The 27,018-nt window shown below is 52.1% G+C and overlaps 1 protein-coding gene across 1 annotated transcript in view; it reads right to left on the reverse strand.

Moving 5' to 3' along the window:
• Nucleotides 1–611: 611 nt before the first annotated feature.
• The window catches only part of MN1 (MN1 proto-oncogene, transcriptional regulator), a 56,308-nt gene continuing 29,901 nt past the window's right edge, over nt 612–27,018 (reverse strand). The window contains exon 2 of the mRNA XM_055551080.1: nt 612–9,377. Coding sequence (XP_055407055.1) covers nt 9,196–9,377 — 182 coding nt within the window. The 3' untranslated portion in view covers nt 612–9,195. The remainder of the gene's footprint in view (nt 9,378–27,018) is intronic.

Genomic DNA, 27,018 nt, shown 5'->3' on the forward strand with positions numbered 1-27,018 from the left:
CTGCACGTTGCATCATGTGAGTGTTTCCTATTATTGTTTATTATCACTTGGTCTGTTTTGCAAGGGCTTCCCAGGTGGCTCGGTGATAAAGAATTGGTCTACCAATGAAGGAGACACAGGAGACCCAGGTTTGATCCCTGGGTTGGGAATGTCTCCTGGAGGAGGGCATGGCAACCCACTCCAGTATTCTTGCCTGAAAAAAATCCCAAGGACAGAGGAGCCTGGCAGGCTATGGTCCTTGGGGTTGCAGAGTTGGCTATGGTCCTTGGGGTTGCAGAGTTGAACATGACTGAGCAACTGAGCACCCCAAACCATGGATCGAAAAAGTAGAGCTCCCCAGCTCACATCAGGGAGCATCACAGCTGTTTCCCTGGAGCCTCCAGGAGGCTTCCCTTCCCCACATCCTCAGACCCTGGTGCTGTCCTTTTGGGCCTGGCAGCCTCCTGCACACACATAGATATCACACAGATCTTTGTATCACTCCCTTCAGTAAAATAAAGTGAGGGGAATGGCTGATAACCAGTGAACTTTGAGGAGAGCCAGAGACTCAGAGACCCTGGGACATGCATCAGGCCAGGGAATCAGGTAGCAAGTGGGGTCAGAATGCAAACTCTGGGAGCCCAGGAGAAAAGGAGGCTTTTTCAGTTATTGTCTTCAGATGCACCAGAGGAAGAGGTTTGGAGGACAGGGACCAGTTTCTGAAAGCCCCTTGCTGCTCTGCCTCTCTATAAACTCTGGGCCCATTGAAATGTGGTCGTCCTGACCACCACGGGGCCCTTGCACATGCTGTCACTCTGTCCAGATATCTGCTTGGCTCGCTCCCCAACTTTCTCAGTCTCTTCCCCAGGCCTTCATCAGCGAGGCATTCCCAAGCCATCCCTAATTGCTTTCCCAGCTGTGTTCGTCTCCTAATAGAAGTCACTCACGGCCTGCTGTGGGGTTGTTATCACAGCCACGAGTGGCACTGGAAGCGTATTTATACATCAGCCAGAGTCTGAGTCTTAGCAATCAGCTCTCACCCCCCAGACATGAGCCCTGTCCTCCATCCATTAACCCAACAAGGGGGGCTTGGAGCAAGAAAGTGGGAGCCACCAAGGGCCCCTTTTATTCAGCTTGTATCTAGTGCAGTCCTACTGTGTGCCAGGCCTTGTGCCAATCGCTGCAGATACTGAACTGAACAAAACAAGCTTCTGCGCGGCGCTGCCCTGCCCTCCAGTTAGCCTGGGACTCCGTCTGAAGACAAGGAACAGTTAGTGACAGAAGGCAGGGTATTTGGTTCTGGCTCTGTGGCTGCGCGGCTGCCTGACCTTGAACTGGACATTCTGAGCCTCCGAGTCTTCGCGTGTAAAATAGAGAGGTTGAGCAACATTTCTGGGAAGTCTGGGGCAGGATGGCACATGAGGTGCCCAAATGAGGCTTGAGCAATCCCCAGCCTCCTAGTGATGAAGTCACTCCCGTTTCAACTCTCTCCAAGCCCTTTCCATTGCTGCAAGGAGGCTGTCTCCGCTCACTGCTAGTCCGTCTCTAACATCTCTCTCGGGCAAGTTGACCTCATTTTCGAAAAAGACAGACGTTCTCAGGCCGGGGGCCTTCAGCAGGGAACAGTGACACTGCCGTGTTATCCATGGGGCCCCAAAGAGTCGGACAGAACTTAGCGACTAAACTGCAGCAGTGTTGTTTTTTTTTAAGATTTTTTTATGTGGACCATTTTTAAAGTCTTTTCTGAGTTTGTTACAATATTGTTTCTGATTTATGTTTTGGTTTTTTGGCCCCGAGACATGCAGGATCTTAGCTCCCCGACCAGGGATTGAACCCACATCCCCTGTATGGACAGGCAAAGTCTTAACCACTGGACCTCCAGGGAAGTCCCTCAAGGCAAACAAATTCTCATTTATTTTAGAATTATGGAGAACACACTATAATCTCTTCTAGACTCCCTCTCTTATCCATTCTTCAGAAAGAGCTTACCAAAATTTCCACCCCAGCTTATAATTTATACATGTAGCAGAAGAGGGACAACAAAATCAGTAGAATAGAGGGTTCAAAAATAACCCCCTACAAATACGGTCAGATGATTTTCAACAGTGGTACCAAAACAGCCTAATGGAGGAATGGAAAAATCTCTTCAACCAATGGTGCTGGGACAATGGAATATTCTAGAAATAAAGAACTCTTTTTTATTGTTTTTATTTTTCTGCCCTGTGCTGCATGTGGGATCTTAGTTCCCTGACCAGGGATTGAAACTGCACCCCTTGCATTGGAAGCATGGAGAAAGAATCCTCACCTTTGCCTCAGGCCATATGCAAACCTCAATCCAAATGTATTATGGAAAGCTCAACGTGGAAGCCAAACATGAAACTATAAAGCTACTAGAAGAAAGCAGAATCCCAGGGAAGACACAGATGGCTTTTGCCCTAAAGAGAAACTTGATGAAATGTACTTCGTGGAACTTGTGGAATATTTAAACGCTTGCACTTCAGAGAACACCACAAGAAAAACCACAGACTGGAAGAAAATATTTGCAACACACGGAGCAGGGACTGGTGTCCAGAATATATAAAGAATGTTTAGAATTCAATAACAAAAAGACAAGCAATTGGACAAATAATTGGGCAAAGGATTTGAACAGACATTTCACCAAAAAAAGATATTCTGGAAGCAAATAAACACATGAAAATACACAGCATCATTAGGGAAATAAAAGTTACAACCTCAGTAAGATATCACCACACACACACACTAGAATGGCCAAGTTAAAAAGATAGTAAAAAGTGTTGCCAAGGATGTTAGAAGGCAAGCTGTCCTTCTAACATCCTCCGTCACCTCCTGGTGACAGAGATTTCAGATGTCACCAATGAGAATGCAAAGTGGCACAACCACTTTTGAAAAATGGTTTGACAGTTTCTTAAGAAGGAAAACCTACACCTCCTATATGACCCACCCAAAACTTGGTGGCTTCAACGATAAAGAATCCGCCTGCAGTGCAGGAGACCCGGGTTCGATCCCTGGGTCGGGGAGATCCCCTGGAGAAGGAAATGGCAACCCACTCCAGCATACTTGCCTGGAAAATCCCGCAGACAGAGGAGCCTGGCGGGCTACAGTCCATGGGGTCGCAAAGAGTCAGACACGACTGAGCGACTAAGAATACAAGCACAAAAAAAACTTGTACACAGATCTTTACACTAGTTTTGTTCCTAGGTAAACGGAAGGACAGACTGTGGTGTATCCATACGATGAAATACTACTCAGCAATTCAGTGTTGTTTCACTGCCTACTCTGGGCTGAGACCCCCTCTAGGAGGGAGCTGGGGACCCTGAGAGTCCTCTGCTGGTGGCACTGACTCGGGGTGATTGTCCGGGGATGTTGATAGGGCTCTTGCACTGGCATTCCCACAGTCCCTGTGTGACTAGCAAGTATTTGATTTGCAGGGTGTGTTCTATGTTCTAAGCCGTTGCTTACATTATACTCTCGCTAGTATTTACAATTAATTAAACAGACACATTTTATGAGTTTTCTCCCTTAGAACAACATACATTGATGTTTCTAAAAGCCCCTGATGCTGGGAAAGATTGAGGGCAGGAGGAGAAGGGGGTGACAGAGAATGAGATGGTTGGATGGCATCACCGAATCAATGGACATGAGTTTGAGTAAGCTCCGGGAGTTGGTGACGGACAGGGAGGCCTGGCATGCTGCAGCCCATGGTGTCGCAAAGAGCAGGACACAATTGAGTGACTGAACAACAACTTTCTGTCTCTATGGTTTTACCTTTTCTGGACATTTCATATAAATGGAATCATATAATCTGTGGACTTTTTGTGTCAGACTACTTAGTCCAATATTTTCAAAGTTCACATGTTTCTATGGCTAAATAATATTCCATTGTATGAATATACCACATTTTGTTTACCCATTCATTATCCAGTCAATGGCAAAACAGTGTTTCTGTTAATATGGAAAGACCAACCTGCCAGATGCACCAGCCTGAAGCTTGAGTCCCATCCTGCCCTCCTTGGGGCCAACACACACCTCAGTGTGAAGCCCCATCTGTATCACAGGATCCCATGCCTTCCCCTCAATACGCCAGTCGGTGGTCCTTCTGGTTCATGAATCCTTGGAGACGTGAACCCCCTCACTTTCTCATCCACTCATTTCACATCAATCTGAAGGCTCTCAAATGCCCATCCCTCAGTGCTCATCATTCTCTCATCTTTCTTCCCTTCCTTGGGTACCAAACACGGTCACGTACCACTCTCACTTTGAACAGGAGATCTTTCAAGCTTGAAGAGACTTTTGAGCTCCTCCAGGTTATAGTGAATAGAGAGGCCACAGTCTTAAGACTTTACATTCTGACAAATACACTGTTGCGTAACTGTTGACCCCTGAACCACAAGGGATTTCAGGGTGCTGACTTGTCCTCAGTTGAAAATCTGTATGTCTTTGATAGTCAGTTCTCCTTATATCTGGTTCCTCCAAATCTGTGGTTCTGCATCCATGGATTCAACCAGTTTCAACTGTGTAGGACTGTATGTAGTATTTACTATTGAAAAACATTTGCCTGTAAGTGGACCCACACACTTCAAACCCATGTTTTCCAAGGGTCAACTGTATAATAAAACTTTTAAAACTGAAGGGAAAAAAAATACAACGAAATTTCTGCCAAATCAGGGTCCATTGTATGCTGGGATGAATAAGGTGAACTCCTATTCATCCTTCAAAACCCTACCTGGGCATGACCATTGGAGGAAACCTTCCCTAAGCCTCCAACGTGGGGTTCATGGATCTCTGGGAGTGACATTCATCCCTCGTCCTATAGTTGGTGACTGGGCATATTCTCCTCACTGGTACCTGTCAATTTATTTGTCTTGTCTGTCTCCTCCCCACCACACTTCCCCCTTTGGAGACTAAAGGTCTGCTATGACCTCAAGTCTAAGGCTGTAGGTGCCAGAGTGAACCTGCTGCCCAAAGGGAAGCCCATGGGACAGCCAGAGCGTTACAGGGCCTGTGAGCTAGTGCTCATGGTAACCTTCAAGCTAGATGTGATTTACTCCATTTTATTTATTATTTAAATTTTTATTTATTTATTTTGGCCATGCCTTGCAGCTTTCAAGATCCTTGTTCCCAGACCAGAGATTGAACCCAGGCAACGGCAGTGAAAGTGCAGAATCCTAACCACTAGGCCACCAGGGAATTCCCTCATTTGCTCCAGTTTAGACATAAGAAAGGGCTTCCCTGGTGGCTCAAACGGTAGAGAATCTTCCTGTAATGTGGGAGACCCAGGTTCGATTCTTGGGTTGGGAACATGCCCTGAAGAAGAGAATGGCAACCCTCTTCAGTATCTTGCCTGGAAAATCCCACGGACAGAGGAGCCTGGCGAGCTGCAGTCCACGGGTTGGCCAAGAGTTGGGCACAACTGAGCAGCTAACACCCACACATACACACAGATAAGAAAATGGAGGTGGGGTAAACCACTTGTCCATGGCCCAGGGCTGCCAAGGAAGCAGCCCCCGATGCAGAACCGCCCACCTCCAAAACACCATCAGCTGCACCGTGAGCTGATCGACATGACGCTAACAGTTTCCATATATGGAGCCCGCCCATGTGCTGTGTCCACATGCACCATCTCCAAGAACGACTCCATGAGCGCTCACATGGTGGATGAGGAAACAGAGGCGCCGAGCACCTGTGAAACCTGCCAGAGATTAACGAAGCTTTCTGGGACCCGAACACTGGGGCCCAAAAGAATAACCACCACTCAGCGCAGCCCCTTGCCCCTGCCTCCCTCCTGCACCCGTGGTTCCCAGCTCCAGGGGGTCATGTCCTGCACAGGACACTGAGCAATGCTTGGAGACATTTGGAGTTGTTGCAAGGGAAGTGGGGGGAGAAGAGATACTGCTGGCAGTTGGTGGGTAGAGCCCAGGAACGACGCTAAATACGATACAGTGCACAGGACAGCTGCCCCTCCTCTGCCACAGAGAGAGGGTCTGAGATGACCCAACTCAGAACAGCATCAATGCACACGTGGGCCTCCTCTGCCACAGAGAGAGGGTCTGAGATGACCCAACGTAGAACAGCATCAATGCACACATAGGCACATGCACGCGCACACACACACACACACAGACTACAGCATCCAGACCCACATTCCCATCCTCCATGGGGTTCCCTGGTGACTCAGATGGTAAAGAATCTGCCTCCAATGCAGGAAACCTGGGTTTGATCCCTGGGTCAGGAAGTTCCCCTGGAGAAGAGAATAGCAACCCATTCCAGTATTCTTGCCTGGAGAATTCCATGCCTGGACAGAGGAGCCTGGCAGGCTACAGTCCATAGGGTCCCCCCCCTCAAAAAAAGAGCGGGACACGACTGAGTAAAACAAGGTAAAAGGGGAGGGATGGGGAAAAATAAGGCAAGCCCCGCGCACAAATGTACCACAGTCACCGTTGACGTCATATTTATTGTTATTTAGCTGCTCAGGAAAACATATACAGGTATATACAATATGCATGAATACAGAAGACTGCACTTTACATATTTTTTTAAAAAAAGAAAGAAAAAAATAACTCAATTTCATGAGCTATTGTCACAGTCTTCCAACCAAGCATTTCAGAAATGAATTTCTTTTAAGAGTCAAAAAAGATTACAGGATTGCCTAACACACAGCAGAGTTAAGTTTCCATATTTTACATGTGCAATAACGTTTTCATATCCTTTCCCGAAGAGTTTTGCTATGCAGTGCCGATTACCAGCGTTTGTGGAGTCTCGTGGGTTGGGTGTGTTTTTAATTTACTTTTATTCTTTCCATTAAACCAAATCTAGTGAAATAACATCCTTTTGCTTAAGGCTATTTTTAAAGCTGTTCCATTCTGGGGTCGTGGGGAGCGAGAAAGTTGAAAACTTCAGGGGTTTCCGAGGTTGCCAGGACCATGAGCTGATGGCCTCAACGCAGGGAAAGTCAAAGACAGAAGTCAAGACACTTGGCTCCCCGGCCTTAAGCAATTAAGGAGAAATCATTCCTGTTTAAGAAATAAAACGATGAAGCTCTCAAACAGCTGTACATTGCGGAATCAGAGGGGGCGTGGAGTTTCGCTCAGACTATGGCTGGCCCTCCCGCAGCCCACTGCAGGAGGGGAGGTTCCCTGCCCCTTTCTCTCCTTCACTGGGTGAGCTCCCACCTTCTTCTCTTTGATCAGTCCACACCAGCTGCTTCTGCCTGCCTTCTGCAGGGGCCGGGGCCAACCCAGGTCAAACTGCCCATGCAGGAACTTCGGACGGTCCAGACTCAGACCCCGAGCCAAAAGGGCCAGCAGGAGGAAAGACGAGGAGGGGGAAGTGGAAAGAGCCAGATTTTTCTGGAAGCTCTTCTCCCTTTGCTAAAAAGTTCTTTGAAATAAACAATGTGGGTGTTGTATGGTGAGCTCAAAGCCTTCAGGTCACTTGCTTAAAAAAAAAAAAAAGCCGGGTTTGAAAACTCTGGGGACATGGGGCAGGGGTAGGGGGAAGGATGGAGGGGGCGTGAAGCTCAAAATGGAGCTTTTAGTAAGATGCTCAGAAATTGAAATTGAGCAGAAGAGTTACAGATTTGGGTGACGTGGTGTCAGTCACTCCTTGGCTGGCCCACCCTGGAATCTGGGCCACCCCCACCATCCCCATGAATCACACAAGCCCTTTGCGGTCATCAGCAGCACCCAAAGAAAGCCTCCCCTGCCCACGCCGGGCCTCCACTGACGGCTGCTCTGGGAGCACCAGGTAAGAGGCCTCAGCTGGGTCCCTGCTCACCCAGCCGCTCCTTCACCTCTGCTCAAAGTCATTCCTTCAGGAGATGCTCAGGACATGGCTCTGGTTTTGCAGCAGGCTGAGATTACACCAAAAGCGGGAGAGGGGATTCTGGGGTTTTAAAAAAAGAAAAAGGCCAAGAATCAAAGTCACTTGTTGCAGTCCCTTTCTCTCCTCTCTAGCCCTCGGGAATCTGCAAACTCCTCCAAAGAAGACACACAGGCTGGGAAGCAGGAAGGGGGCTTGGCCAAGAGAGCCTGGGGGCTCCTTTACTCAACGAGCTCCTCCAAAAAGTGCTGGTCCCTCCCAGGGATGCAGGGGCGGCCCAGAACGGGGAGAAGTGGGGGATGACCCAGAAACCACTCCTTCTGGCCCCGATGCCTGGTTGGCCACAGACATCGGGAAAGGTCAAGGCTGAGACCTGACCCTTCAGCTCCAACACCCCAGACCCAGCTGACCTGGCCCAGAGCAGAGTGGGAGCCTGCCACCATCCCCGTGCAGACCAGGGATGCTCCACACAGCATGAAAATTCAGGGCCTGGGCGTTGGTGCAGAGGCCCAGAAAAGGAGAGAAAACACCACAGTCGAATATTCCAACTGCTTCCCACAGAAGCAGGCTGGACACGTCATCACCTCCATCGCAGTGAAAGGCAGCTCCCAGCAAAAGAGAGAACGGAGCTGAAGGCTGAGCATGTGTTTGTAGGAATGAAAATATATATGTCTATTTTCTTAGGGAACCGACAAAACAAAATCTCAGGCGGAATACCTAAGGGGGGCATTAATTGTTTGGCTCCTGCCTGACTGATGACAGTTGGGTGTCAATATATAATATTGTGTGACAATTTGACTCTCACCCGGCAATATTCCAGAACTACTATTCTCCAGGATTTCCATTTTAATAAGCAGTGAACAAAGCAAAAGGAAAAAGAAAAAAAAAAAGGAGGTAGGGAGGAACAAGACTAAAAGAGAATTAAAAAGGAAAGCAACTCTTGTCTTATTATGAAATAACAATACTTGGACATACAGCAGCACGAAAATAAAACAAGGAAAGAGGTCACCTAAAAAAACGTATGCCAAGATTACAGAAAAAAAAATGGGAATTATCTAGCAGGAAGAAAATGCTTCAGCAAAAGTTTGCTAACTGCAGAAGGGTTAACACTGGTAACATACCGTGGCAGACAGAGATTCTTTTTTAAAAAAACATTTTTGAGGTTTTTTTTTTCCCCCCCCTTAAATTAACCCCTTCCGGTCCATATGCCACTAAGCAGGTACCAACCTAGAAAAAAAGAAATCACCCACTCAGCAATAGTGGCCCTTTCGAATTCACGTGGTGGGGGCAGGTAGGGGCGGGGCCAGGTGGAGGGGGGAGAGGAGAGAGAAAGGGGGAAGGGAGGGCCTGGTGGGGGAGGGGGTATTTCTTGTCACTTCAAGTCAGGGCGGCCACGAATGTCCCGAATCTGTTGGAAATGTCGGAGTGCAGGGACCGCCAGGTGGGCACAGAGGTTCGGGCCTTGGCATCACCCACATCGTCTGTGCAGTGGACAGACAGGCACTGCAAGTGGCTGCCGGGCTGGGGTGCCGAGGCCTTGTTCGCAGGGAGGTCGTGGGCTGCAGAGAAAGAAGGAAGACAGAATGTTAGCTGCTTGCTTGACTCTGCAAGAGGCCCTGATGGGGACAGATTGGCAGAGGCAGGACGAGAGGACAAGTCCAGGCCCTTTTTTGTGTGCCTAAAGACAGCCCAAGGAGATCTAAAGTCGCTTGGTTTGAACCCTCATGCTGTTGCCTTTGACTTGGCCTGTCATGCTTTAGCCAAGGGAAGACCCCTCCCTCTTGGGTCTGTTTTTCCCCACCACCTTGGAAAATAGAAGAGTTAGGCAGGATAAACTCAGAGTTTGCCCATCTCTGATGGACTGGAGTTCCCAAAATATTAACTGCTCCTGAAGTAAGTTAGGAAGGCTTCCTGGAGGAGGCATATCTCAACTGGGTGTTGAGAGATATGTAGGAGTTCATCAGATGCAATGAATTAAATAAGAGTGGGGAGGATCATTCAGGTCTAGAATATAACCCATTCTCTTGTCATCCGCTAGACAGACATTTGCTAAGGGGCTGCTATGTGCTGGGAACCCCCTTATGAACTACCAAACTGCTCAGAGCAGTAGAGACTAAGAGTGTGGACTCTCCAGCGACATGAGTGCCTTTGCCCATCCGCAGCTGCTGCATGAAAGGACTTTCGGTGATAGAGGTAAGTGAGTCCACTCCTCTCCTACACCCTCAATGAAAATGCCCTCAATTTCCTTCTCATTCAGTCATACAGCACCAGAAACAGCACAGACCACAGCCATGCTTTGATTAGACATCCTTGAGGGGAAAGAAATTTGACAACCATTCACACCTAGTATAAATTATATTAGAAGACAACAGGAATTGGGAGTCCTAGGGCAGAGAAGGAAGAGAACAGTCAGTTCAGAGGACTTCTAATTTACTGTTGCCCAGTGACCCATAGTTCTGTTCTGAGGCCTATTAAATCATGATTATTCTCATTGTTCCATTTTCAGAGCCTGACTCTCAGAGAGGCAAGGTGACCTGCCCAAGGTCACACAGCCAGCCAGGAGCAGAGTGGGGTTTGAAGATAGACTGATAGTGAACTTCTGACTCAGCAAAAGTGAGAAGAGCAGGCACTGGGGGTGGGGGCCCAGCTCCGGCCGAGGGAGCACACCCAGATACTGAACTCCATGACCGGCCCGCCCTCCTCAGCACACTATGCAGGCCCAGCCTGGGCCCTGCGCCAGGCAGGAGTCACCCCACCCATCCCGCCCTCTGGGATCTGGGGGGGTGGAGGGGGGCAGGCTTCCCCTGAGAGCTGAGCCACGGCCTGCAGAGAACAATCCTCCCAGAGGGACGGGCCCAGGCAGCCAAGGCCAGGCGTGACTAACTGGGTTTGGGGTCCCCACCCCGAAGTCCCAGAGACATCCCGCTTGGGAACCTGCGTTCTTGGGAGGAGCTGGGGCTGGGAAGGAAGATTCTCTCCCTCTTCTTTCCTTCATTCAATTACGAAGACTTCACTGCCACCCTACTATGTGCCAGGCATGGTGGTGAGCCTGCAAATTCCAGCAGGAAACAAGGCACTTTCTTGCTCCTCCTCCTCCTTCTGCATCTGACAGTGAGGCTGGGAAAACAGCGTCAGAGCCCAGTCACTTTGGAGTCAGAGACTGCAGCCTGAATCCCAGCCCCACCGCTGTGTGCACAGGGTCTGACACTTTTCCCTCTCTGACCCTCAGTTCTGTTCACTGGTAAAGTGAGGGTGATGCCGCCTCCCTCGGGGTCTTGTCACAGGTGTCCTGGCACACAGACACATCCCCAGGCAGGGCTGCTGAGACTGTCACTCATGTCTGGGGTTGGGGAGGCAGCCCTTGCGAGCATCTAGAAGCCTTCAAGCCTGGTCCCCTCCTTCAGACTGGCCGGCTGGGCGTGTCCCTGACCATGAAATGGGAGTCTTTGCCCTTTTCGTGGGCAGGGAAGCTGAGCGTAAGGTTTCAACGTCAGTTAGAGCTTTGCCCTTTTCGTGGGCAGGGAAGCTGAGCGTAAGGTTTCAACGTCAGTTAGAGCTGTGATGCTGTGACCCCAGGAAGCTAGAGACGCCAGATTTGGGGTCCCCTCGCCCCCAGCAGGCCTTGGATTCCAGCCATGCTGATGCACAGCCTCACATCTCCGCTCTTGAGCCCACGCTTGCCTTGCTTCCAGTGACACCCTGCTGCTTAACACCGTTGGGGGTATTTTGTTCTGAGCATTGCAAGATCTGGATTTGGGAGAAGAAGTAACATCTATCAGAGGGTGGAGAGAGAGAGAAATTCTGAAAGGGGTTCCTTATTTCACTTTACACATTATTTCAAGGAGCCAACACAGCAAAGCTTGTGCCCATTTTACAGGTAGGAAACGGAGACCCCTGCCAAAACTTGCAACAGCTAAAGACAGACAAGACCCAGACGTGAGCTCCGAACACCCGGCTTCCTGGCTCTGCGGCTAATTCGCTAGAAAGACAGACACAGGAGGGCCAAGACTCTCACAGGAGCAGGGTTTGCTCAGCGATGGTTCCAGATTGCCCCAAATGGCCATGTTTCCTAAAGATGCTCTCTTCCCAAGATAACAGACAACTCAAATGCACGCCATGCACCAAAACCAGAGACAGCTGCTCTTCTTACTTGGGGTGGATTTAATGAGGGCGTGGCAAGCACACAGCTGAACACGTCCGTGCATTATCTAATGCCATCCCCCAGCAAACCCAGCAGTGGGGGGACCCTTCTCCCCACTTGAGAGGGGGCACCTGGGGCTCAGAGAGGGTGAGGGGCTTGCCTGGCATCACAGGGAATGGGCATGGGAGGGGGTCTCCTGGCCCCTCTGCCTGGGACAAGCGAGCGAGTCTGGTATCCACGGGAAACGTTTCTAGCAGAGAATATGACTCTTCAGTTCTCGACAACCCAAGCATGACCAAACTCATCCTCCTGCCGGGTCCATTCCAGCTGGGGGGACCCAACATGCCCTCGGACCGCAGCTCCCCTGGGCTGCCGATAAATCAGTCCTGCAGGAGCCGCCTCAAGTCAGGGCCTGCCCTGGCCCGGGGCGGGGAGGGGCCCTCCGTCCACCCTCCTCGGGAGCAGCAGACGGGCCAGCCCCCACACTAGGGCCCAGAGATAAAAGCCGCCCCCCTCGCCCAGCTCCCAGGGTTGGGAGAGACCCTGGGGTTACTCAGCGCCCGGCACTGGCAGACACCGCAGAACCCGCTGGGTGTTGTCCTGATCTCCCTTGTTGCCTGTCAGCCTCCCCCATCAGACTGTGGCTGCGAGGGGGAGGGGCAGGTCTGGCCTGTTCAGCTCAGCTGGGCCCCCGGCACGCTGACTGTGAAGGGACTTTCAGCCCTATTTGACAGATGGGAAGACTGAGGCCCCAAGCGACAAGGAGCTGCCCAGAGCTCACCCGAGGCCAGGTCGCCAGCTCTGCGACCCGCCCTCTCCTTTCAGAATGGGCTTCCTTGAAGGGTCGGGCTGAGATGGAACCCCAGATCCTTCAACCTGGGCCACTGGCCCTCTCCTGCATGGCCTCAGTTTCCTCATCTATAGCTTAGGGGAGGGGGGGCGATTCCCATGGGCCTGGCTCTAGGCTGCTGGAGGAGGCCATGCAAGAGAAAGAGCTGGGCTTCCCTGGTGGCTCAGTGGTAAGGAATCCACCTGCCAATGCAGGAGACACGGGTTCGATCCTTGGTCCAGGAAGGTCCCACATGCTGCGGAGCAACTAAGTCCACGCACCACTACTGAGCCTGTGCCCTAGAGCTCAGGAGCCGCAACTACTGAAGCCTGAGCGCCCTAGAATCTGTGCTCCACAAGACAAGCCACCACAACGAGAGGCCTGCGCGCCACCACCAGGAAATACCCGCCGCTGGCTGCAGCTAGAGAAAAGCCCACACAGCAACAAAGACGCAGCACAAACAAAACTAAATAAATAAATAAAATTATGTGTGTGGGGGGCAACTTACTAAAAATTTTTTTTATAAAAGAGAAAGAGCTGATGACGCCCAGCCTGTGGGTGTCAGTTCCTGAGGCAAGGGTGGCATCGACTCAAAATTATAACCACGAGGTGCCTCAACCCGGGCAGCCACAGGGGCTGAGATGAGGGGCTTCTGGCTCACAGGACAGGATGGCGTGCCTGCCCAGCAAGGAAGGACTGAGGGGCAGTTTTTAAGGTCATCCCCCTAATTGGCCGGGCTTCCCAGATGGTGCAGTGGTTAAGGATCTGCCTAGCCAACGCAAGAGACACAAGAGACGTGGGTTAGATCCCCAGGTAGGGAAGATCCACTGGAGGGGGAAATGGCAACCCACTCCAGTATTCTTGCCTGGAAAATCCCGTGGGCAGAGGAGCCTGGTGAGATACAGCCCATGGGGTCGCAAAGTCAGACATGACCAAGCGAGCACACAGGCACTCTGATGGCCGGAAGGTACCACCTGAGTCCGCAAGCACAGGGCAGGGCCTGAAGCTGGGACGCCCCGCTTCTCCTCTCCCTAAAGGCTCTCCCCGCCGCTTCCCCCTGTGCACAAGCCCTGGCTGAACTACCCAGCCCCTTCTCAGCCACCCCTCCCTCCCTAAACGCCACCGACCTGGTATCACCCTACCAGCTGCTTCTGGCTCGCCCTGATGCTGACACGAGGCCACGTCGGATTTTGTCTTCAGCGCTTCCCCATCCCGTAAATTCCACAAAGGGAAGAAGGAGAGAACCTTGAGCCGTTGCCCAGAAAGTGACCGCGTGAATAATGGATGGAATTCCACTCCTCCGGTGGGTTCCGCAACCATCGCGGCCTGCCGACTGCGGAACGTGGGACTTTCGGGCACATCACCCCTTCAGCTCTCAGAACCTCAGTCCCAGGAAACGGGGGAAATAATAGGACTGGCCGTCACGGAGGCAGGGACGAGGATTAAGTGAAATGATCCATGTAAAGTACTTAGCACACAGCGCTCCCGCCATCGCCAGGAGGACTGCCCTGTGTGGTTGTGGACCGGCCCTGCAGGGACCGGCAGGGCTGGGATGGCTGGTCGCAGCGCTAATGGGGACGGCTGGGTGACCCTTGGGCTGGCCGGCCGCGGCTGGGGTGAAAGGGAGAAGGGAAAAGATGCTCCTGTCTTTACCTGGGGACGTCTCGTTGTTAATTTCACTTCCTGAGGTGCCGCTCATGGAAAGGGGATGGGTGTTTCTTTTTTTAATGTCAGCAAAGCAGGCCTTGTCACTGCTTTGCTCTGCACTCACTATCCTCAGGAATGGGTTCCAGTCTGGGTCAGCCATGTGCTCAGGCATCCAGAACTCTGGGGGCTGGTAGTTGCCACCCACCTCCCACCGCCACCCCCCAACCCCCGCCATGGCAGCTTAAGTGCTGCCTCGGCGGTACCCATGGCCACCACTTTGTTCTTGAACCCTCAAAGAGGGGGCTTTTGACTGGTCACCTCCTGTTCTTCAGCACCCCGTCCCCAGAAGGAAGGCCAGATTATGGGGGTCAAGGGTGGGCTCCAGATAGCACCCGGGTCAGGGGCCCCCCTGGATGCTAATTCAGGGTGTGGCCTAGGGAAGGTGTTAACCTGGGCTATAAAATGGGAAACTATTCAGGGGCTTGGAGGAGGAGAAAGTGCAATCCCACGGGTGAAGACTTCAGCACATGATGCGCCCTCAGAAAAGGTTAGCTGCTCTTTCTGCTACTGCTACTGCTAAGTCGCTTCAGTCGTGTCCGACTCTGCGACCCCATAGACGGCAGCCCGCCAGGCTCACCCGTCCCTGGGATTCTCCAGGCAAGACTACTGGAGTGGGTTGCCATTTAGGATTTTTATAATACTCACGACATTTCAACAGCCCAGGGCTTTGGAGGCAGGCAGATCTAGTGCGGCCCTGTGCCGTGGGGCAGTTTCTTTGTCTCCTTGGGGGCCAGGGGCCTGCCCTGCCCCCTGCCCGCCAGAGGCTGGGGGTTGGGGGTGCCCCTCCAGGGTACAATCCCAGGCAGAGAGGCGAATTAGAATTCCATGCGTATTTTTAACTCGAAGCTTATGTAAGGAGCAGTGTGGGCCCCAGAACACAATAGCGAATGACTCTCGCCCGGCTCACCAGCTCACCCTCACCGGATTCCGACAAAGGGAAATGTATTTTGGTTTTTCCTTTATTTGGACCTGGAAGGGACCGGGGGCGGGGGGCGGGTGGGGGGAGACGCTGGTGTCTGTGACAGCGGCCACTCAGCTAGGGACTGGGCCGCTGGGCCTTGAAGTGGAGCCAGCAGGCCTGGGAGGCACAGGGCTGAGCCGCTGAGCCACCTGTTCTCAGCACCTCTGTCCTGAAGCCTGGGAGTCCCTTAGGGCCCCTAGACACATCCATGTCCCCCCACAGACGCTCCTAGCTCCTAGTCCGAAAGGCCAGGCCATTGCACCCAGGCTAATGCTGGGCATCAGTCTTCCCCAAACTTAAAGTCCAGCATCAGGGAAGGAAGGGCTGCCTCCAAACTTCAGCACCCACTTCTCTCCTGCCCTGCTGCTCCCACCCCAGTCCAGGCTCCCCACACCTGCCTGCAGGGACCACCTTGCCACTCTATCTGCTTCCACACTGGCACACACGCCCCTCTTCCCTGAGAGTCAGGTGAGAAACTCTAGAACACCAATCAGAACAGCCCCTCCCCTCCTGCTGAAACCTTCCATGCCTCCCCTGTGCCCCCAAGATAAAATCTCCAGCGTCCCATGACCTCGCCTGTTGCTTTCTTGGGCCTCCAGCCTCATCTCAGCTATAAAGCCTCTCAGAGAAGCCTGATCCTTCCCACCTCCACCCCTCTGCTCTTGATGTTTCTTTTGCCTTGAACACCCCCTCTCCCCCACTGTGCTCCTCACCTCTGCTGACTCCTACCATCGATCTGGCTTGTCAGCCTCATGGTGATGTGTCCCCAACTCCCCCAGCTTGCAAATGGCACCCCTGCCACCAGCCACAATGAGAGGAATGACGCCACCAGCGACCGCCCCACCGGCTACAGTGAACTGGCGACACACCTCCCCCGGCAGAGAGGGAATCCTGAGTTCCCAGCCCCGTATCAATAGGTCACCAAAGATGGAAAACATCATGGGGAGACTTGAGAATCAGACGACCTGATGTCTGCATCTCAGCCCCTGGCACTTTCCCCAGCCTCCGCTTTCCCGTTTGTAGAAGGGGTAACATTCCCACCAGTAAAGTTCAGAGAAGCCTGGCCTGGACAGAGACCCCCCAGAGCCAACACACCCAACAGGCTCCCCATGGTCTCTCTGGGGGCTGGCACACAGTAAGCACCTGATAAAGATTCATGAAATATTTAAATGAATTATTCACATTCAATGAAGGCAGGAGGGTGAGGTAGGCGCCCTCCAAAAGCAAGGGACACCCTGCGGCTGTGTGACCCTGGGCAACTCACCCCCACTCTCTGGGCCTATCTGGTACACTCAGAAATGGATAGTGGTGGTAGATGTACTAGACAGCATATTAAAAAGCAGAGACGTTACTTTGCCAACAAAGGTCCGTCTAGTCAAAGCTATGGTTTTTCCAGTGGTTGTGCATGGATGTGAGAGTTGGACTATAAAGAAAGCTGAGCGCTGAAGAATTGATGCTTTTGAACTGTGGTGTTGAAGAAGACTCTTGAGAGTCCCTTGGACTTCAAGGAGATCCAACCAATCAATCATAAAGGAAATCAGTCCTGAATATTCATTGGCAGGACTGATGCTAAAGGTGAAGCTCCAATACTTTGGCCACCTGATGTGAAGAACGGACTCATTGCAAAAACCCCTGATGCTGGGAAAGATTGAAGGCTGGAGGAGAAGGGGATGACAGAGGATGAGATGGTTGGATGGCATCACTGACTCAATGGACATGAGTTTGAGCAAACTCTGGGAGTTGGTGATGGACAGGGAAGCCTGGCATGTTACAGTCCATGGGGTCGCAAAGAGTGAGTGACTGAACTGAACTGAGTAGATCCCTTTGGGGTGGTCAGATTTTGCATTCAGTGAAGGCAAGAAGGTGAGGTAGGTGCCCTCTGAAAGCAAGGGACACCCTGACATACACTGACCTCAGGCTCTGTATGGGACTGGGCCTCGGGCCAATCTCACTGGACCAACCCAACACCCAGGGAGAGGAGGCATTTTACGGGGGAGGAAGCTGAGGTTCAGAGAGGGAACGTCACTGGCTCACAATCACACAGCTGGCCTGCGGCAAAGCCAAGGCCACTCTCGGGCCTGTCTGATGCCAGAGTCACAGGAGAAAGCAAGATGTCCCGGCCAAAGGGCGGGGACAGCCTCTCTGTCTCCATCATTCTCATTCCCACCCTGCTCCTTCTCAGTCCCTTTCTCTCGTCCACGCCTTCCTCCCTCGTCCTCGTCTCCTCTGCCCCCTCCCTCCCTCCCATTCTCTCTCTCTTGATCAACGCTTCCCCTTCCAAGGAGAGGACCCTGAAAGCACGAAGACGGACTAAGAACAACCCCCGGTGATACAACAGCCCAGGACAAAACCTGAGACCCCATTCAGTGACTTCTCCATGGATGCTGACCAAGCATTTCCACATCAGCCCCTTTAGACTGGGGGGACAGGCAGGACACAGCCCCGCATGGGGGGCTCCTGAAGAGGAAGGAAGGGCCCCCTACCAACAATCGGGAGGCCCCATGAGTGTGAGGAAGGGGCCTCGCTCCAGCCACTGGGGCGGCTCTGTCTGGGGAGAGGCTCAGCCAGGCCCCTGGAAGCCTTCGGAAATTAATTGGAGTTGACTTGGCTGAGGGCAGCTGTCATTTAGATTGAGAACTGGCCGAGGGCTCCACTGAGGCGAAGCAGAGAGGGCATTGCTGGGACCAGGCTGCTGAGAGCTGGCGGGGGGCGGGGGCTGGGACTGGGGTGGGGGACTGAATTCCGGGGACCCTCCCCAGCCCCAAAGGAGGGGGCACCAGGGCGGTGTGTGAGCCCCAGAGCCCTCTCCCCAGCCTGGGCATCTCCTCCGGGTTCCTCCTCCTGGCGCCTGCAGCCACGTGGCCAGTGACCTGTGACGGATGTAGCCCTGTGCACCCCTGGGCCTCTCCCAGCCTGCCAGCTGCAGAGACATGACAGGCTGGGGGGGCGCTGAGCCCACCCCTCAGCCTGCACCTTCCTTCCGACAGCATCCACAGGGGCACACCAAGGCTGCTTGTGCATAGCCCATGCAGAGCGCTGGGCTTCAGGGCTGTCTTCGGTGATGTTCACATCTCCCTGGCTCAGTTTCATCATCCGTAGAATGGGGCGGGAGATGGTATTCTTCTCATAGGGCTGTTGGGAGAGCCCAGTGAAAATAACGACCAAAGTACTTCAAACACTGCCACACACCAAGGGTGCCCAAGGAATAGTAGCTGCTGTTAGTATTTCTATGATTATTCCCCTTGTGGCTCAGCTGATAAAGAATCCGCCTGCAATGTGGGAGACCTGGGTTCAATCCCTGGGTTGGGAAGATCCCCTGGAGAAGGGAAAGGCAACCCACTCCAGTATTCTGGCCTGGAGAATTCCACGGACTGTAAAGTCCATGGGGTCGCAAAGAGTCGGACACGCCTGAGCGACTTTCACTCCACTTCTTCACTGTGATCATTAAACTGGAGATTCACTCCAGCCCTGTCTCCAACACAGCCCTTCCCACTGTTTTCTCACTTTCTCACCCACAATTCACCCCCCTCCCCATGACACTGGGCCCAGTGCTGTGTGCCCCTGGGCAGGGCATTGTCTGTCTCTGAGCCCCAGTGTTCCACCTGTACACTGGGGGCAACGTAACACCAGGGCCGACACCTCGCTGGGCTCCCCGACTCTGTCCGGTGTGCGGTGAGCCATTCAACCATTATCTTTAGAAAACAAGACAAATCTACACCCATGTTTCTAAAGAATTAGAACCACGATGCTGTCAGCCCATGGGAAGAGAAACCAGATTCAGTGACAGGTCTCAATTTTAAAAAATAAGCTTTTGAAATGTGGATGCTTTGGGTGGAGGATCTTGAGGGCCTCTGCCCTGGTCACCCATCCACTGGAGAAGCTCTGAGATCTTCCCGCGTTTGGTCAGTGGGGCAGCAAGTGGCCCGCATGGCCAAGAAACTTCCCATAGCGCTGCTGTGTCCCGCAAGAGGGCTCTGCTTGGGGGTCAGTCAAGGGACAGTCATGCCCTTTGGAGACAGAAGCTTAGGTTCAAACACCAAACTTGTCAGTGCCGGGCTGTGTGGCCCACGATCAGCTGCCTTGACTCCCCATGTCTCCTAAAAACAGTCTTCCTCACCTAAAAACAGTCTGGTGGTTGCTGCCTTGCAGAGAGGGGATGAAATGCGTGGTACCCAGGGTATGCTCCATATCTGGTTACCACGATCACTTCCCCAAACTGGGCCGGGGGCAGCCAGTAAGAGGGAGTCCTTAAGACGGTGATAACAACATGATGACAAACTAAAACATCACAAGCAAATGCATGTTCCCGGCTGTGTGCTGGGTGCTGGGCTCAGAGAGCCCCCAGAGATGTGCCGGAAAACACATAACTGCAGAACAGAGACGATCCCTGGGGGACGGGTAGGGACCCAGCAAGTCTTTGCAGAACAGGGACATGCTAAGGGGGCTTGAGGATGAGCATAAAGCTCTGCCTTGAAGGGAAGCAAGAGGGGAGCTCCAACCCCACCGTGATGGGTTCAGAAGAGTAAGAGGTCAGCCCGGGGACCCCGGTTTAGGGCCTGAGGGACACAGAGGAAGAGGAGGCTGCAAAGCTCAACTGGACTCAGTTGTGGAGGATTGGAGACTCCGAGAGAGGTGCCTGGCTTTGTTCCTGCAAAGGAGACCCGAGGAAGGTTTCCACACAGGGGAGGAACTTTGGGAATCTGTCAGAATTATTAAGAGGCTTGCACCTTCTCCATCCCAGCCCTGACACAGGACACCTGACTAAGAAACTCTTCCCCTCGTTGGAGACGAGGTCCCTAGCTCCCCAACTCTAAGCAAGCATGGGGATCAGATGGCAGCCCCCTGAGAATGATACTCTGAGAGAGTGCCGGTCCAGTTGGACCTGCCATCCCTCCCCGGCGTCTTCTGAGTCAGACACCTATAACCCAAGTCTCCAAGGAGCCCAGCTCGGGTCCTACTCCCAACCCTGCCATGCCTCAGCTGGTGGGCCCCATGAGACTCCACCTCTCACATCCCCTCGGCACAATGGACGTGGCCATTGTGCCTGTGCTTTTACATCACTGAGTCCTCTCTGAGGGTACAGGTGGGGAAACTGAGGCACAAAGTGGCAGAACTGCACCCCAGGTTATCCACTGACAAACAGAAGGGTTGAGGGCAAGCTACCTGATCCCTCTGCTTCGCAGTTTCCCCATCTGTGAAATGAGAGCCTATACCAACAGGGCAGTGCTGCTGGGTGACTGACCTTTGATAGAATCAACTCACAGACAAGAGCTAGTTGGCAGCTATTGTGTGTTTGTTCTTTTAAACTGACTCCTTCCTCAGCGGAACCCTGGAGGGCAGCTTCTATTCTCTTAGCCCATTGCACAGATGAAGAACCAGCCAGCGTCAGCATATTACAACCCCTGGGGTGAGTCCGGCCCACTGTCTGTTTTTATAAATAAAGTTTTATTGGCACATAATAATGCGCAAATGTCTGCATTTTGTCCATAGATGCTTTCATGCTATAGCGGCAGAGCTGAGTCATTGTGACAGAGGTTGTACAACCCACAAACCTAAAATATTTACCATCAGGCCCTTTACAGAGAAAGTTTGCCAATCCTTGAATCTAAGGCTTAGAGGGGTGATATCACTTGTCCTGGTTCGCACCAAGTGGGAAGGAACAGCCAGTAGGCGCTCAATACATGCTCCCAAGAAAGGTATTTGTGCGTCACCCTGCTTGTTTAACTTCTATGCAGAGCACATCATGAGAAACGCTGGGCTGGAAGAAGCACAAGCTGAAATCAAGATTGCCGGGAGAAATATCAATAACCTCAGATATGCAGATGACACCACCCTTATGGCAGAAAGTGAAGAGGAACTCAAAAGCCTCTTGATGAAAGTGAAAGTAGAGAGTGAAAAAGTTGGCTTAAAGCTCAACATTCAGAAAACGAAGATCATGGCATCTAGTCCCATCACTTCATGGGAAATAGATGGGGAAACAGTGGAAACTGTGTCAGACTTCATTTTTGGGGGCTCCAAAATCACTGCAGATGGTGACTGCAGCCATGAAATTAAAAGATGCTTACTCCTTGGAAGGAAAGTTATGACCAACCCAGATAGCATATTGAAAAGCAGAGACATTACTTTGCCAACAAAGGTCCGTCTAGTCAAGGCTATGGTTTTTCCAGTGGTCATGTATGGATGTGAGAGTTGGACTGTGAAGAAGGCTGAGCACCGAAGAATTGATGCTTTTGAACTGTGGTGTTGGAGAAGACTCTTGAGAGTCCCTTGGACTGCAAGGAGATCCAACCAGTCCATTCTGAAGGAGATCAGCCCTGGGATTTCTTTGGAAGGAATGATGCTGAAGCTGAAACTCCAGTACTTTGGGCACCTCATGCGAAGAGTTGACTCATTGGAAAAGACTCTGATGCTGGGAGGGATTGGGGGCAGAAGGAGAAGGGGACGACAGAGGATGAGATGGCTGGATGGCATCACTGACTCGATGGACGTGAGTATGAGTGAAGTCCAGGAGTTGGTGATGGACAGGGAGGCCTGGTGTGCTGAGATTCATGGGGTCACAAAGAGTCAGACACGACTGAGCGACTGAACTGAACTGAACACTGCTGATCTGTGAAAACGCATATGGTGACCCGTAGGGAATCAGAAATGTCCTCCCCATTCACGTGGTCCTGGTTTACCTTCTCTGGCCATGGAAGAAACTGATTTAAAAATTAAAGAAACAGTAAAAATGCTGCTTGTAGGGAAGAGGGGTTGTTGTTAAAAAAAAAAAAAAAATTCTTGTGGGAAGTTGCTGTATAGCACAGGGAGCTCAAGCCAGTGCTCTGTGGCAACTTAGAAAGATGGAATGCGGTGAGGGGCGGGAGGGAGGTTCAAGAGGGAGGGGACTTGTGTATATTCATGGCTGATTCACACACGGTTCATACATGGTCCATTCATGGCTGTTGTATGGCAGAAACCAACACAATATTGTAAAGCAATTATCCTCTAATTAAAAAAAAAAAAATCTAGAACAGAAAAAAGAGATCTTTCTTTTTTTGAGAAAGACATTCTCAACAGCATCCACAAATGCAATCAGAGAGGAGAAAGGCAAGCACCGGAGGTGACGGGCAGCCACCCAGCACTCACGGCCCCCCGAGGACCCTTCTCAGCTCAGCCTTGACTAAGGGAAGGACTGAGGGATGGGCAAAGTGGTCGGTGACAGGCTGGGCGGGCTCTGGTCGGCAGAGCTTCCACCCTGGGGCTGGGCTGGGACCTTCTCTCTGGCCGATCCCTTTTGTCTCCATGACAGCCCCATGAGGACCGAGGTCACACCACTAGACAGTGGAGAGCTAGAACCTGAACCCGCGTCTGTAGCCCTTCAGCCACCCCGGGGCATCTGCTTGGCCCGGGGAGGGAGGCAGGTGGAGCTGTGGAAGCTGGTCAGGGCCTGGGAGAAGCTGGCTGGTTATTCTTCACTCCCATCCAAACAACAGGGACCAAAGCTCCTGGGGTGCCTGGTCTGGCAGGCCCACCTCCCAGGGGTTCCAGCAGGTCCAGTCTTGGCTTCCTGGGAAGAGGTGTGTCTACTAAAAACAAACCCCGACCTGCTTTTCTCTGCTTGCTGGGCTCTCTTCCCCTACTCCAGGAAGCCGGCTGTGTGACTTCAGGGGCATCACTGGCCCTCTCTGGGCTGCCATCCCCATGGTACGTATCAGGAGTCCCTGCTGCCAGGCCTACGACCCTGTGACCTGTGACCCGGTGACCCTGGCTTCTTAAAGAAGCCACCCAAGTGTGTGTTCCCCACTTCACATTGTGCTACAGGCAGATGGGAAATGTTAGCCAATCTCTGCCTCAGAGTGATGGAGGGGACTGGCTTGGCCCTGAGCATTCTCACAGGGCCTGCCTCTGGGGTTGACCTGCCAGGTGGGGGCCACCGCATTCCTTCCAGGCAGGGAGCGTGGGACGTGGCAGGCACAAGGGCGGGGGCTAGGTGACTAAGCCGACCCCAGTCTCGCCTTCTGTCACATTTTCCCTGGTCTGGACGCATTTCGCAACACTCACACTCCACGTCTTGGAAGCCTTTTCCGGATCTGGTTTATGTCTCAGGTATGGAGAAGCAGGATTAAGACTCAGTGCCTCAACTCCCGTGGCAGAGGTCACAGACCCTTGTCCCTGTGACCTTCTGGGGAAAGCAGAAAGGGATTCTAGGAAGACCGGACTGACTGGAGCCGTGCACTGGAGAAACCGAGGCCAGAGAGGGCGGGTCCAGGGCAGCAGCATGGCCCAGTCAGAGGGTCCAGGCCTGCCTGCCTAAGCCACCACGCGGTCCTCCTCTTACGCAGAAGATGTCAGTCACGTCTGCAGCACGCGGTCACCAAGTGTGGCAACGCTATCATGCCAGCTCTCCCCTCCTGCTGGACCCCTGCTTCCTTCACCTAAGTAGTAATTCCACATTCTCCCTACTCATGAAGGTCTCTCCCAGCCCCTCAGGGGGCTCCAATACCCACCAGACTGTAGCATCTGGGGCTAACCATGACTTCTCAGAATTGTCCTGTTCTGGGCTACTGCCTCCAGAAGGGGAGTTCCATGGAATCAGAAGTCCTGACTCTCCTATTTACCCCTGTGGCCCTGGCACCGGGTACATGGTTGACTCTCAAACCATATGTGCTGACTGCAACAAACTAAAAAACAAATCATTAAAATAAGGAAGACTCGAATCACATCACCTGGGCCTCCAGACAGACCTAAATAAGGGCTTTTCAAGGTTTCCTTGATGACAGAGAAGCGAGGCTTCGTTAGGAGGTCTCCCCACTGCCCCTCCCCAAAAATCTACTGAGAAGGACCACTCCCTCCAGACTATCCAGAAATGGAGGGGTGGCATCCATTTAACTCTCCAGACTCCCAACCCAGTCAACAGACTTCCTTCAAAGAGAAAGTTAGAAATCTCACCATTTATTTTAGGCCCCACTGGTGTACGAGAAAGGCAAAAGATGCAGGCGACTTTAACGGAGAGAAAAACTCGAGGGTCAGTGGACAAATGCCAGCAATCTCCTTCTGCCGGAGGAAGATGGCCCAGGAAGGCCCCCTCTCCTGACCCACGCCCCCACCAGACACCCTTCCTGCCTATGGACCCTGAGCCTGGACCCGTTGGAATAACTTCTGAGATGTGCTTTAAGTTCACACCAGACATGGGAATCAATTAGGTTACCTACCAACACTTTTGGAGAAGGCAATGACACCCCACTCCAGTACTCTTGCCTGGAAAATCCCATGGATGGAGGAGCCTGGTAGGCTGCAGTCCATGCGGTCGCTACGAGTCGGACACGACTGAACGGCTTCACTTTCACTTTCACTTTCACTTTCCACTTTCATGCATTGGAGAAGGAAATGGCAACCCACACCAATGTTCTTGCCTGGAGAATCCCAGGGACAGGGGAGCCTGGTGGGCTGCCGTCTACGGGATCACAGAGTCGGACACGACTGAAGTGACTTAGCAGCAGCAGCAGCAGCCAACATTTTAACACCATTTCTTTTTTTTTCCTTTTCCAGGGAAAGGAACCACATCCCAGACACCATTCTATGCGTTTCTTGACGTCTCTGTATTGGGTCCTCTTGTTAACCTTTGGAGGGCAGGGCTGTTATTCCTTTTCTTTTCTTTTTTTTCAGTGTTTGCCCTTGGGTTTGGCTCATTGTGTGCACATGTTATTCTTTTAATGGACGTTAGGAACAGGTTCAGAGAGGTAGGGAGACTTGCCCAATATCACACGGCTAGGGAGTGACCAAGGTAGGATGAAGTCGTTTTCCAAAGGCTTGCTACTTTTGTCCCACGCCAGAAAGAGAGGGATAGGAAGGAAGGAAGAGAGAAGAAGGGAAAGAAAGAATAAAGAATGATTTCTCAGTCTCCTAAAGGCTGTCGCCTGGCCTTTGGTCTTGGCCCATCCACTCTGTTCATTAGAAGGACTGATGCTGAAGTGGAAGCTCCAGTACTCTGGGCACCTGATGCGAAGAGCTGACTCATTGGAAAAGACCCTGATGCTGGGAAAAACTGAGGGCAGGAGGAGTAGGGGGCGACAGAGGACGAGATGATTGGATGCCATCAAAGACTCAGTGGACATGAGTTTGAGCAAACTCCGGGAGACAGTGAAGGACAGGAAAGCCTGGAGCGCTGCAGTCTGTGGGGTTGCAAAGAGTCAGACACAACTGAGCAACAACAACCCACTCTGTGTCTGGGAACACCTGCCTGTTTCCTGGGGTGCCACGGGATGAGAAGAAGGTGGCCTTCACGTCATGGCCTGAGGGGGGCATCTGATCCAGGCCAGACCTTGCCCACTGCAAAGTCTGAGCCCTGGGGAACCAGGCGCCCTGGGGAAGGCAAAGTGGAGCAGAAGGGAAGAGCATTTATCATCCTGTACAGAGCTCACCCACCTGAGCAAAGCTCTTGCAGAGGTGGTTTCCAGCTGCCTGGGGGCAGGTACTGTTGCTAAGCAACAGGCTTTCACCCGACGACCTAGCCAAAGTTCACAGCATGCTTGGGGTATAACAAGTTGATGACCTTGGGGGCCTCTCTAGGAGTCTAGAAGCAGGCTGGCCTATATGGTAGCCACAACACGTGTGATGTTTTAAATTTAAATAGAAGATAAACATCAATTCCTCATTCACAACTAACCACAGCTGTCGGGACAGTACAGACACAGGAATCCCCAGGAATCCCCACCACTGCAGAAGGTTCTATTGGACAGAGCGGGTCCAGAAGTATAATCTACCAAGCCTCTCCTGATCTGTACCAGTGGCCGCTGTGACCACTAGCTTTCTTAGAAAAGGAAAGTCCTACCGCCTCTCACACAGGAAGCTCCCATGGATAGAGGCAAATTCTGAGCCGGAAGGAGCCACAGGGGTCATCTTTTCCAGGATTATCAACCACCTGGGACTCACACCAAAACATATTTCCTCGTGAGCTCACGGCAGACATCGCTCGTCAGCCTTGGCACTCCGTCCTGTGGAAGCCAGACACAGCCTCAGAGTCCTTCTCAACATAGTGCTCTAGGCAGCCAGAACTAATCCATCCAGAGTAGCACTTGACACTGAATCAGTAAGTCTGACCTAGTCCAATCACGGATGCGAAGGCACTGAGGCTCCGTGAAATAAAGTGACTTCCCTGGGGTCAGATGATGGGTCAAGGCCACGTTAGGATTAAAACTCACATCTCCGGCCTCCTGTTCTCCCCACCACATCCCCCCCCACCCTCCACCCTGTGAAAGCTCTGGATAGTCCAAGTTCAAAATCTTCAAAAGAAGAGGCCAGGAAATGCAGCGACTAAAGACTAAGAAGAGTGATGGTAATATTAGCAATAATAACAATAACGACGCCAGGTTATTGATCACCTGCTCTGTGGCTGACCCCAAGCCTCACTTTTCACCAGGACCTTCCAATATTCTCATAACAACCTGTAAGGAACACAATCACTCTTCCTGTTGTCCAGAACAATAAGCAAAAGGAGACTGGAGACCTCGGGGACCCGCCCAAGGACTCATCATCACTAAGTGACAATCACACTCTGATATTGGTAACTGGCATTCAGAGCAC

Source organism: Bubalus kerabau, chromosome 16, assembly GCF_029407905.1.
Source record: "Bubalus kerabau isolate K-KA32 ecotype Philippines breed swamp buffalo chromosome 16, PCC_UOA_SB_1v2, whole genome shotgun sequence".
In the NCBI taxonomy this organism is placed as follows: Eukaryota; Metazoa; Chordata; class Mammalia; order Artiodactyla; family Bovidae; genus Bubalus; species Bubalus kerabau.